Genomic DNA, 12,093 nt, shown 5'->3' on the forward strand with positions numbered 1-12,093 from the left:
TGTCTAGGTGTTTGACAAGGAGCCAAACTGAAATCTCTCTCTGTAGAAGTGTATATTGTCAAACGAGAAAACATGACACTCATCTCTACTGCTACTAAAATGTGTGTGTGTGTTTTGCTTTGGTAACAGCAGTTGGGGTAACAGCACGGCCCAAACGTCCCTCGAAAATAAAACTTGATGTGAAATGTGCGTCCTGACGAAACTCAAGGTCATTATTCATTTTCCAAATGATGATACATACTAGAACTGAGGCCTTTCACTGTGTTTGATATTCTGGTTCGGTTGTATTTTTTTTTTTTCTCTTCAGACCAGAGAGAGAGAGAGAAAAAAAAAGTGCCAGTAGAGAAATGTCTGGGGATGGGATTAATATAAAAATCACTGGACACTTTGATGATGGAGTCAGAACTCAGATGTAAGTTAAGCGTTAGGGAACATTTAATCTGGCAGTGTCTGATTTGTTATCAATATATAATCAATTATCTTAACTATGAAAGCAGCATTAACCATTAATGTGTCCTAAGTTCTTACACTCTGGGCGTTAGGAGCTAATAAAATGCTCCGAAATGTGTTATTGTCCGTGAACTATTGTCATTTAGACTGTCACTATCTTTTCGCTGAGATTCCTTGTTTTTATTGATAAAAAAAAAACAAAAAAAACATTGAGTCAATCATACAAACGGAGATATGTGTGTGTAATCTTGTTTGTCGGATGAACACGTACAGATGAAAGCAAATGTTTACTCTCATCCTCCCGTGGCCATGAATTTATCTGAACATCAGCTGCTTTTTCTCACAGCTCTTCTGGGTGGCTCAGCCTTTATGCCCTCTCCAGGGTTAATTATCGCGGAGCTCATACGTGTTTGTGCGAGTGTCGACGCTGGGAAACTTACTCTGGCTGTTGTAGCCCGAGGTCACATGCTGTGACTCCTAGTGAGAGGGAGAGAGAAAGCCAGAGGGAGACGAACTGAATGAATAAACCAACAGATGTCATTATTGATTTCACAGCAGTACAACGATGCCATTACACAGAATTCAGATCTTCTCATCTCCAGGCGCCCCACACTGCACCTCATTCTTAAAACTCATATGCAGGATTAGTGTGAAGCTGGGGGCTGAGAGCCTAATACATTAACTGCTCGCTCAGATTTACTGCCACTGTGTTTACATTGTTTTGTTTCCCTTTTGACATCACCGCCAATTAAGTGTTTTGAGTGAATCATAAAAAAGCACGCTGCCATCTGTGAGATAAATGTTGAATATAACATTTATGTTTGGTTTTAATGTGACATATATCCCCGCTATTTACGTTACGAGGTGTCATAAACATTTTTTTTTTCTTTTTTGCAGAAGAAGTAAAAACTTTTCCGTCATCAATCTTTTGAAGTGGCACTTCTTTAATCGCCGCTTTTATGTCGTCTCACCCCACGTTGATGGCTGTTGTTATTTCTGCACTGCACTCCTGTCAAACAAACTGTGGGTGGTTCTGCATTTCCGTGGAATTACCATTGATGAATGTTTGGCTTTGTGGGACTTTCTCTGTATTTCAGCCACACTTGTTTTCACTGTTTGTGTTACAGACACTTATTTTTCATTCACAGCCACAGGTTTTTGGCTTGATTTCTTTTGCACCCTAGTGCATTTTTGTGAATTGATATTTTTTCAAACCTGTTCCTCATCAATGCAAGATTTCACACCCGCCACAGAATTTCACTGAGAGATATTGATTTTTTATTTTTCAGACCAAGGCCAAAAAAGGTTTTGCGTAGAATGGGTACATCAGACAGTCAGAATGCATATTGTTGATGACATAACATTCAACATGTTCAGAAGGAGCAATTACACACAACTGGGACCTTCTTTAAATCATCTAACTGTCCTAACTAATATTTTTAAGTATGTCATGAAGCATTTAAGTGGTAGAGTTTTCTCCTCTCTGTTTCTGCAGTATTGGGTATACTCATTATACTTATTTTCTTTTTCTTTACAGTTGTTTCTTTCTGTGACACAATTTTTTTGTTTGTAGCGTACATCAAATTTCACCTCAGAGTTATTAGCAGTGTCGTGCCAGTGATTTGCATCACTTTTGATGTGCAAAGGTCTAAAGGAAGCAAGGATGCAATCACCGACTCAACTCTAATGGGTTTGGTATCAGGCGCGTTGTTTTCCATTACTATAGTACCTCCTCAACGTGAGAGGGGTCCTCATAGAACAGCTGCACGAAACTGCCGTGAAGTTGTTTTATACGCGACACAAACTAGTGACGAGCAAAGCAGTTGTTTTCGGTGTAACTTTTTTAAAACATTTTTATTAATACTTCCTACAGTATTTTATTGTTTTATTGTATGTTTTATTGCTTGTTGTCCAGGCCTATCATGTCATTTTTTATATTTTATTTATCTCTGTTGTACAGCATATGTTTCAGCTGTTGTTGTTTTTTTTAAAGTGCTTTATAAATAAAGTTGGATTGGATTGGACTGGGTAACTGAATCATTAGAACCAGTAAATTAAAAAGATTCGCACAGACTCCGCCTGACACAGTCTGAACTAATATACGGCTGAGCAGGTTGTGATTATGCTCACGAGTGCTGTCGTTAAATACACCAGACTGTTCAATTTAGAGATTTTAGGAATTTCCTTGCTAAATGTTGGCGATGAACGCATGTTTTTTCCCAGGATTTTTAAGTCGTTTAACTGATCCACAGTTTGGCATTTGCTCACGACGGCAGTCTGTGAATGTCACATTTAGTATCGGCTCAGAGCAGGTATTAAAAAGAGTACCAGGTGTTTACAAAAAAAGGAAAAGCTTTCATGATTGCAGTGGAGGTGGGAGATACAGTGTAACCAACATTTGGACAAATATTAAAATGAATGGACAATTTTGTTAAAATGACATGGTGGAAAATATTAATAGGACTAATGTTGATAGTGTCTGCCATCTCCGAAAGTTCGGTGGAAAAATGTCCCACCTACAGTACGTAGACAATCATCACATCAAAACAAAGGCACATTTGTCTCTCACTGATTGTATCATAGCAATAAATGTTGTTTTTGAATTTTATGAATCAGCTCTGAGGATTTTTAATAACAGGTTGCCATTAACGTTAGAATGAGCCACCGCTAAGTGTAGTATTGAAACTCAGTGACTCATCCACAGACAAATACACAGTCATAGCACAAGTCGAGAGAGGGATGACAACATTTGACAAAGCAAACATTATCAAGCTCAAATGAATTCGCATTGTGAGAGAGTAGTGCGCTTCCACGTTGGTCAATATAAGGTGGAAGAGGAGGAAGTGTGAGCTAACCTTGTTTGGGATGGGGAACTTGGTCTGATCAGCCTTCCCAGGAGTGTGTATGGCTGTGAGAGGAGGAGGCCAGGAATGAGTCATCTCCTATAAGTACACACACACACACAAACACACAAAAAAAATGCATTTTTATTACATCAATGCAAATTAATATTTATAATAATGTTCTACAGCCCAAACTGAGTAGAGAACATCACTCACAGTGAATACAAGTTTGCTCTTGTGTGGACCCATGACGACTTAAGTGGAGCACATTTGCTGCTTATGCAACAGTTTAGATGCGGAGTCGTCGAGTCAGCACTCAATCAAGGCTGCGCAGCTGCATCCCCATCAGAGTAGACTTTAATATAAATTATAGAATAAACTCAGAGGTGCATGGGGAGCTGGTGGCTCACTGGGGATCGTTGCTCTGAGAGTCAACACGGGGCAGAATTGTTAAATTACCAAAATAAAAGCTGACTCCAGTCAAGTGCGTTATCGGAGCGAGATTAAATCCAGCGGGAGGGGATAACGCAACATTATGAATGCAAACTGCCATAAAAGAGCAAAGAAGAAGAGCGGCATCCTCGGTTATCAGTTATTCAAGTCACATCGTCCTCCCAGTTAACTTCCTGTCTTAATACATAGATGATTGGATTAGGAGGTAACGCACACATGCATGTAGTGCACATCCTGTATGTTAACTAAAGAGTGGACTGTATGGAATGGAAATGCATATTCAGGGGAATGTGCTCACAAAGCCAGGTGCTTTCATGAGAAATGATCAGGTTCTGCACCAACCTCCCTCCCACTGATATGATACATCTATTGATTTTAACTTAAATAATTGCAACAAATTAAAACATAACATTGTCATTACAGATAATTAAGGGCACACTCGCCTGATGGTCAAGCAGCACATTACCAGGTCAAAGGCCTTGAAAGGTCACTGACATCATCACAATTTCCATCAAGCATTTATTTAACCCCCCCCTCTGGAGTGGATGAGTCATAGTCATCAGATGACTCATGTTTCCGTGCAGTTTCCACTGTGTGTGTGTGTGAGGGAATGTTTATGAGCTGTGTAGCCCTACATCACTGAAGTTTCCCGTGTGTGTGTGTGTGTGTGTGTTCCTTCGCTAACACACTTGGCTTTAAGTCATGTGGTGTGTTGCTGGGCAACATGACTTTGACATCATCATGTCCTTCCTAGAAGATTTTCTGTATTTTGACAGGCGGAACTCCAGATGGTGTGTGTGTGCGCGCGTGTGCGTGTGTGTGTGCATGAATGAATTAAAAGACTGTTTGTGTTTGTGTGTGTGATTAGCTCCGTTTGTCATATTAAAACAGATCCACACTGTCACTGTTATTATCTCTACTATTATCAATTATCCCTCATCTTTCTGTGTTACACCCCAAAGGTCAAATGTGTAGGATTCAGGCTAATCTATTGTCGCAATTGAAATATTCATAATTATGTTTTCATTAGTGCGTAATCACCAGTGACATCTACATGCGCCGCGCTGACCCAAACATACGACAGAAACCAGGGTTTGAAAAAGTGTGCGTCGTCTTAGCAAGCAGACAAGAGTTCATAGAAAATATCAGCTCATCACATTCACGTTTCTGTATTTTAAATCTTAAAAATAGTCTTTTACAGTCAGTCAGCTCTAAAAAACTGTTTTGTTGGACGTGTTCAAGTTTCTGAGTCTTGTGTATTGTTTTTTTTTGCTGCCATGGGGGAAACCAGATTCTTGATGACTAAAAACAAGTTAATTGCATTTCCTGAGTCTTAACTCAGCCAATATATGACTGTAGTGAATTGTTTGCTCGAAATGTCCGTGATTGAAAGGGAAAGAACGACAGATAAAAGGATTACGTCACTTCCAAATAATTTTATAACTTTATTCCAGCTCTTTGAGTTCATGCTGATTGTTTTAGATTAGAAGGCCATGGACTTTTCTGGAGACAGAGGACATTTGGACACTTTAAAGTAGGGCTGCAATGATTCATCAATTATTAAACAATTACTAAATTGATCATCAACTACTTTTATAATCAACTAATCGTTTTTTTTTTTTTAATTGCCTATGAGTTCTTCTTTTAATTAAGGAGTTTTCAAATTTTTCAGCTTCTTAAATGTGAATATTTTCTGGTTTCTTTGCTCCATATGACAAAAAAAAAAACAATTTAATCATTTAATCAATTTAATAAAAACATTTTGGTTTGTGGACAAAACAAGACCTTTGAAAACATCATAATTTCCAAGTTTGGGAAACACTTTCAACCAAAACGATATAATTATCAACGGCTAAACACGTTAATCGATTATGAAAATAAGCAGTAGTCACAGCCTTACTTTACAGTCCAACTAAAAACATGAGATGTGTGATTGGAGCTGGAGCCTGATGTATGACCAGATTGTTTTTTCACAACTGATGAATTTCTGATTAATCTCTGTTCCAGCTGTTTTCAGATAAATAAAGATCAATGAAACAGCTGATGCATTTTTTTTGTTTTTTTGCTCTCTACATGAATTGTTTACCAGGCGGCCACAAAGGCGTACTCAAATTTGGTCAAATGGAAACTAGAAGGCCTCAATATTTTGCAAATTTACATGCAGAATCTATTTTAACCATTGACTGACAAGAGTAAAACAAATGACTTGGAGTGCCTGGCTGTCTGTAACACGCAACATAAAGAAGTGAACGTGAGGTTTTATATCATAGATCTAAAAGTAATTAAAGACTGTGACAAACTGTCATAATCTAATTTTCAGGTTTCATAACAATCCACATCTAACACGGTCAACAGTTTATCTTTGTCTACATCTACTGTATAACTGCTCTCTGTAATATATAGACACCATTTCTCAGGTATGAAGCAGTTTCAGTGAACACCGAGGTAATGCACTCTCGTTGTCCTGGTGTAGAAATGAGAGACGGAGCAGAAGGAAACAAAGGAAAAGTTTAAGTTTATTTGTTTACATCCTGCCCTTGGACCGCTGAGGTCCCATCTTTATAGTTTAGACAAGGTTAAATATTTATAGTTGGCATAACCTTGGAAAACGGAGACAGCATTCCTTTTACCATGTCGTGAGGTCCACGCACCATCAGTAAAGTCTTTAGAGGCTTTGTAACCAGTTTCAATACCTATGATACTTTGACTCATCAAAACATCAAAACAGTGTTTCTGAGACAACCGACTCAGCACTCGGACATCACAGAGGGGGAAAGACGGCCCACAAGACTCCCGTCCGATTCACCTCACCTCACACGCTGAACTCCCTGATCTTTCCACTTGACACGGCTAAAAACATCAGGCCGAGTTCAATAGCACAACGATATTATTGACAAAGGCTTTTCATGCAGCTCACAGCACACTATCTGTCACACAGCCTGTTGGCCAACATATTGATTTGTGAAAGGGAGAGAGAGGTGAATGACAGAGGGCAGAGAGAGAGAGAGAGAGAGAGACGCGAAAGGGGAAGACGGCGAGCGTTGCGACACAGGTGAGAGAAGAGATAGAGCAAACAGACAGAGGGCAGAGAACAAGGTAACCTGACATAAAGCAGTCAGAGAAGGTCCTTGTCTTTATAGCTGCAGATTTTCTGACTGGAAAGGAGATTAGCAGGAAAACATCTCTGTTTTTGACACAGCTCTGGAGGGACACAGTGGACAGGATGCAGGAAAACAAACACGCTGCTTGATGGGATTTTGATGATATGCAGATAAAGATGAGGACAGGGAGAAACTAAGGAGAGCGAAGACGAGGTTTCTGCATGAAGTCATCCTGCATAAACAAAAAACTTGTATAATCATTGACCTGAGCCAACAGATCTCCTTCTTTCTCTCCCGCTGCCTTTTATTTCCTCTGTTTTTCTTTTCATTCTCCCCTCTGTCCTTTTCTACTTAAATCAGACTCTCAGGAGACAGATGAAGGTCTTTGTGGGCAAACAGAAAACAGCTGATAATCAGTGCAGTTACTCTTATGTACTGTGTGTGTGTGTGTGTGTGTGTGTGTACAGGCAGCATACCCGCAGAATCTCTTCAACACAGCTGGAGTCATTTGGCAGGCTGACCTGGAGAAAACAAAGACAAAAAAGACAGGGACTGACTTCAACACTGTATATAACAGCATGAGAGACAATAATAGAAAAAAAAAAGTGATGCGGGCTCATCCTCTCCACAGACTGATGGTTTCTCTCAGCCACACTCACTTTTTAGGTTGTTTTTGTTCTAACACGATAAGATAAGAGTCCTTTATTAGTCCCACAATGGGGAAATTTACACTGTCACAGATAAAAGCTATATAAAGTTAAAATAGAATGTACATTACAGACAGTTACCGGAATGTATACCGTATGGGTTTGATACTTAAAGTATAAATGTATATTATATATATTGCACATGGGATGAGGGACCTGTTATGTGTGGTCTACTGAGAGCAGTGTACTTGTTGTACAGTCTAACAGTCGACCTGCGATAACGCTCCTTCAGACATTGATTATGATATGATAAGAATAATGATATTGTAACAGTGCCTTGTTCCCCCTCTGCTCACAAATCTTTCAAACAATGGGTGTACGATGTCAGTACGATGTCTTCATTTGCGTCTCCTAAGTGGTGATTTTGTCATTTGAGATTGAATTGTCAGCTTTTACACTTGTAGCTTATGTAGATAAAACGTCCTTTTAACCAAAATAATAAGTATATCCAAAGGTTTACCTGGGTTAAAGAAATAAAAGGTGCAGATTAACTCTCTAAAAACCCATTTCACACATTTTCCTTTTGCTGGTGAAGGTGAGTTTTTTTCCTTTGGTGAGTCATGTTCCCTGTAAGGATACGCCCCTACCAGCACACTTGTTATGTTTTGGTTTTAGTTTTAGGATTCTGTCCGTGTGATTCGGCGTGGATTTGATGATTTGATGACATTTTGTGGGGATGCTTTTGCTTTGTCTACTTTTCTATGTTGTAATTAAAGCGTTAGTGTCTCTTAGATGAAGCAGTGTGGATTTGCTGCTTTCTGTGTATGTGAGCAGAAAACTGTAACAGAGGGACATTTAGGGAAATTTGACATTTCCATTTTTTCACATTCAAAACCCCTTAAACACTGGTGGTTTGGCAAATGTCACGTTAACCACAGGGTCATTTCAGCTTGATAATTATGAGTTCTCCCTTTTTAGGAGAAAAAGAGGTTGTCTGAGCTCAGACCTATGCAGCTACACTGAGTGAATTTATCAGTTCAGTGGCCTTACACTGCTAATCTGTGTCAACATGTGCTCTTGACTATTAATTCTCTCTTTGCAAAAGAGTGATCTGGACAGGAGAGCCATGTCTACAATACAGAAATGTGTGTGACAAGCATTATGTAAATGGTCACGGAGCATGACACCAAAATTAAAATCATTTTTCATGCCAAATGTACACAAAATTGTGAAAAAGTAAATACAAGTTAAAAAAAGAGAATAGGTTTTCGAGGCTGAATTGTTTGTGCTGCCAGTTCAGCCAAAGTGCACATTGCTGCTCATGCAAACTAAAGAGCAGCTCTTGCATGTTATTCCAAACAAATCATTATTGCTGTTGGTAGAAAGAAAACCCATGACCCACATGTTACCTAAAACCTGCAAGACATGAGAATAAATATCCAAACTCCAGCTTCCAAAAACTAATGAAAAACAAAATGAAGCAATTGGCTGGGCCTGATCTCAGTTTGGATCAAGCCAAGAAAACAGGCTCATTACAGACAAGAGAGATGAAAAGGGAGAAGGCTCATGTATAACATATTACAGCACCATAACCTCTGTCACACACCATTACTAATAGCACTAACATAAGCACAGGAACAATTTACTAACTATGATGAGAAGGATGACATCATATCCCCCTTAAATAACCAACTGTTAAAACAACAGTACAATAAAAGTGATTTGGCGAGCGTGTGGTGGACAGAGTCACCAACGAGACATCCATCTGGATGTCTTTATAGGCAGGCGCTCTGCTGTGTGACCATGTCAATGATCTCAATCGCTAGTTTCGGCACAATGTCGTTTGTTAAATTATGGGTCCCATTTAAAAGCATGACGCAGTTTGGTGGACACCACTGTGACTGACAGCTGGTATCGTCCAGTAGGAGCATCGTTGTAGCTGATGTCTGTGAACCTCTGCTTGTAAAACGTCAACATGGTGCCGGTCAGATCTCGAAGCTTCACGTTCAAGTTCAGATTCTTAGGGGTGACGTCACACATAGCTGCCACTGTCGCATCACAGCATTTGATGCACATTAACACTTGTGCTGTGATCGAAAGAAGTCAATATGTATCAATCAAAAAAGAAAAATCTACTTTTTAGTGCTCTGTTCAATTGGGGGTTGCAACATTCAGCCGGTCCGAGTTTGCTTCCACACCACAGTGAAACGAACCAAACCTTTTTAACATATTCCCCTCCTCGCCTGAGGCGGCCCTGCATCATTTACTGAAGGAGACCCAGCTAACCCGCTAATTAGTTTAAAAACGTTGTTGTTCTTGTGGGTGCTTCCTATAGCAGTTGTGATAGACCATATTTCTCTCAGAGCTTTTACCTCGTTCTCACTCCACGTCTGACCGCAAGCCGTTTCTCCCAGCTATTGTTGTATGTGCGTATGTTTTGATTGTGTTTACCCACAATGCCCTGTATTGTAGTGCGCTTCCTGCATTTGGTTCACTTGCAGTGAACCGACGAGACCTAGTGTATGTTTTTAGGCAGGCCAGATTTCACTTCTTTGGTGCCCATCAGAGTTCGGTTGCGCATTCACACCTCCCCAAAAAAAGACGGACTTTCCGAGCAAACAAACGATTCTGTTCAATTAAGAAGGGCTGGTGTGAATACACCCTTAATGAAACAGGTCAAGTTGGTCAACTATAAAACCCTTAACAACCACAGCCACATTTCTAACATACAGTATTACCTTTAGTTGATACATCAAAAACGGTTAACAGTATCATTTGTGTTGGATTGATTCAAAAAAATATTTTTGCTGAAGCTTTTCAGCCGTTTACTTAATATTTGTGTGATTGATTTATCTGAGAAATATGCTTTACCTTTCAAAATAATATTAGGTGTCTTAGGAGAGGCTGTAAAAATGATGACAAATGTTTTACTGTGAAATGTTTGCTGTGTCACGATTTATATTAGGTGGTGACGGTTTGTCATCTTTACAAAGTGGGTTCGGGAACAACATGTGAATTGTCACTTGAATATCAAATGTCATTTTGGCTTTGGTAAAAGCAAAACTCTGGTGCTTCAGCTGCTAAATGCCCCACTAACTTCACAAGCTTGTAGCTAAATTCGTTTGTCAGCTGTGTAGGTAACAGTTAGAATTTGCCTCTGCCATGCTGCTAAAATGTTCCTGCTGTGTTTGTCAATTATCCTGATGGGAACTAGAGTGTGAAAACAAAACAGTAAAGTTGAGGATCAAACAAAAAGAGCTAGACACTGTAGCTGAGTGGGACTGCTGTGATTATTGTGTTTGTGTCTGTTTGAGAGTGTCACTTTTCACACTGCACATTTTTTCCACTGAAAATAATACAGCTCCAAGGGTGGACACATTTTCACTGGACACATTTCACTCACATCTAAACTAGTTGAATAAAGACTAAATTGGTTCCACATTGTTGACATGTTTTATGACAATTAAGGACAATAGAGGAAGCTGATGTTGTTCTTTATAAAGTCATCACACAGGGAAGACATAGAGTAAGCAATGACAGAAAAATATGTCTGAAAAATGCACTCCAGCATATTGCTTTGTGTTTCATCTGCTCATACAGAAACAATTACACTTTCACCTACACTGTAAATTATGAGATATAATTATAAAATGACATATTCTAAAGAAATCATTGTAAACTGTCAATTGTGCTTTAGTTAATAGTTATGAATTACAAATTATGAAGTGTAGGTTATAAGTTGCCAGTTTGCAAAAGTCAATTCTTAAAGAAATATTCACGTCAAATTAAAATTGTAGGTCACAGTCACTATGTTTACATGAAAGTTTACATTAAGTTATTGTGCCTAGATTTTTTAAATACATGTAAACATAAGTTACTACATTTATACATTTAGCTGGCCTGGCCGCGCACATCACAGTTCCAAACCCTTGGCTAATACTCGGAAATAAAATAGGAAGCCCATACACAGAGGAATAAGACAACAGCAAAAAAACATGATGACATGAACCGGCAACTTTAAGAATGGGATGTTTCAAAGTTAATGCTTGGTAAGAAGACTCAGAATGGCGCTCGACTTGCTAACAGCTATCCACCCGCTAAAACGGATAGTGCCGCTACCAACTAGCTAAATGGTGGCATTTCACAGTCCAGCGGAGCAGACACAGTTTATTCAAGAAATCCATTCTCATGCTTGTATATTGGGACAAGGACAATAATCCAAATAAACGGTGTAGCTGAGCTACAACTTAACTGTGCATGAAAACAAAGTCACTGATGTCGCTAGTTGTGCGTTCTGCGTCCATGACACATTAAAATCTGAGAGGATACATTAAACTCACTACCATGCATCCCAGGGACGCACCTCGTTTTTTCCATGAGGGTCTATTCTTTGTGCAGTGTTTCCGCTACATAAGTTTCATTGTGGTGGCCTGTTGAACGCGACAGGAGGTGGACTAATTAGGTGAGGAGTCGCATTAGGAGGCATTGTACTGAGGTGAGGTGAGGTGAGGCAACTGAGGTGATCTTCAGACAAGTGAATTTGGATTAAATCAAAAATGTGCTCTTATATTTGTTTTCATACACGTGTAAAGATTCTAC

General features: G+C 39.3%; 1 protein-coding gene across 2 annotated transcripts in view; it reads right to left on the reverse strand.

The window, feature by feature from the left end:
* The window catches only part of aff2 (AF4/FMR2 family, member 2), a 152,813-nt gene that overhangs the window by 59,501 nt on the left and 81,219 nt on the right, over positions 1–12,093 (reverse strand). For both annotated transcript variants that reach the window (XM_058650145.1, XM_058650144.1), the window contains exons 5-7: positions 7,324–7,368; positions 3,306–3,392; positions 891–927 (exon numbers count right to left, since the gene is read on the reverse strand). In XM_058650145.1, coding sequence (XP_058506128.1) covers positions 891–927; positions 3,306–3,392; positions 7,324–7,368 — 169 coding nt within the window. The remainder of the gene's footprint in view (positions 1–890; positions 928–3,305; positions 3,393–7,323; positions 7,369–12,093) is intronic.

The sequence above is a fragment of the Solea solea genome, chromosome 14 (genome assembly GCF_958295425.1).
Source record: "Solea solea chromosome 14, fSolSol10.1, whole genome shotgun sequence".
Taxonomy (NCBI): domain Eukaryota; kingdom Metazoa; phylum Chordata; class Actinopteri; order Pleuronectiformes; family Soleidae; genus Solea; species Solea solea.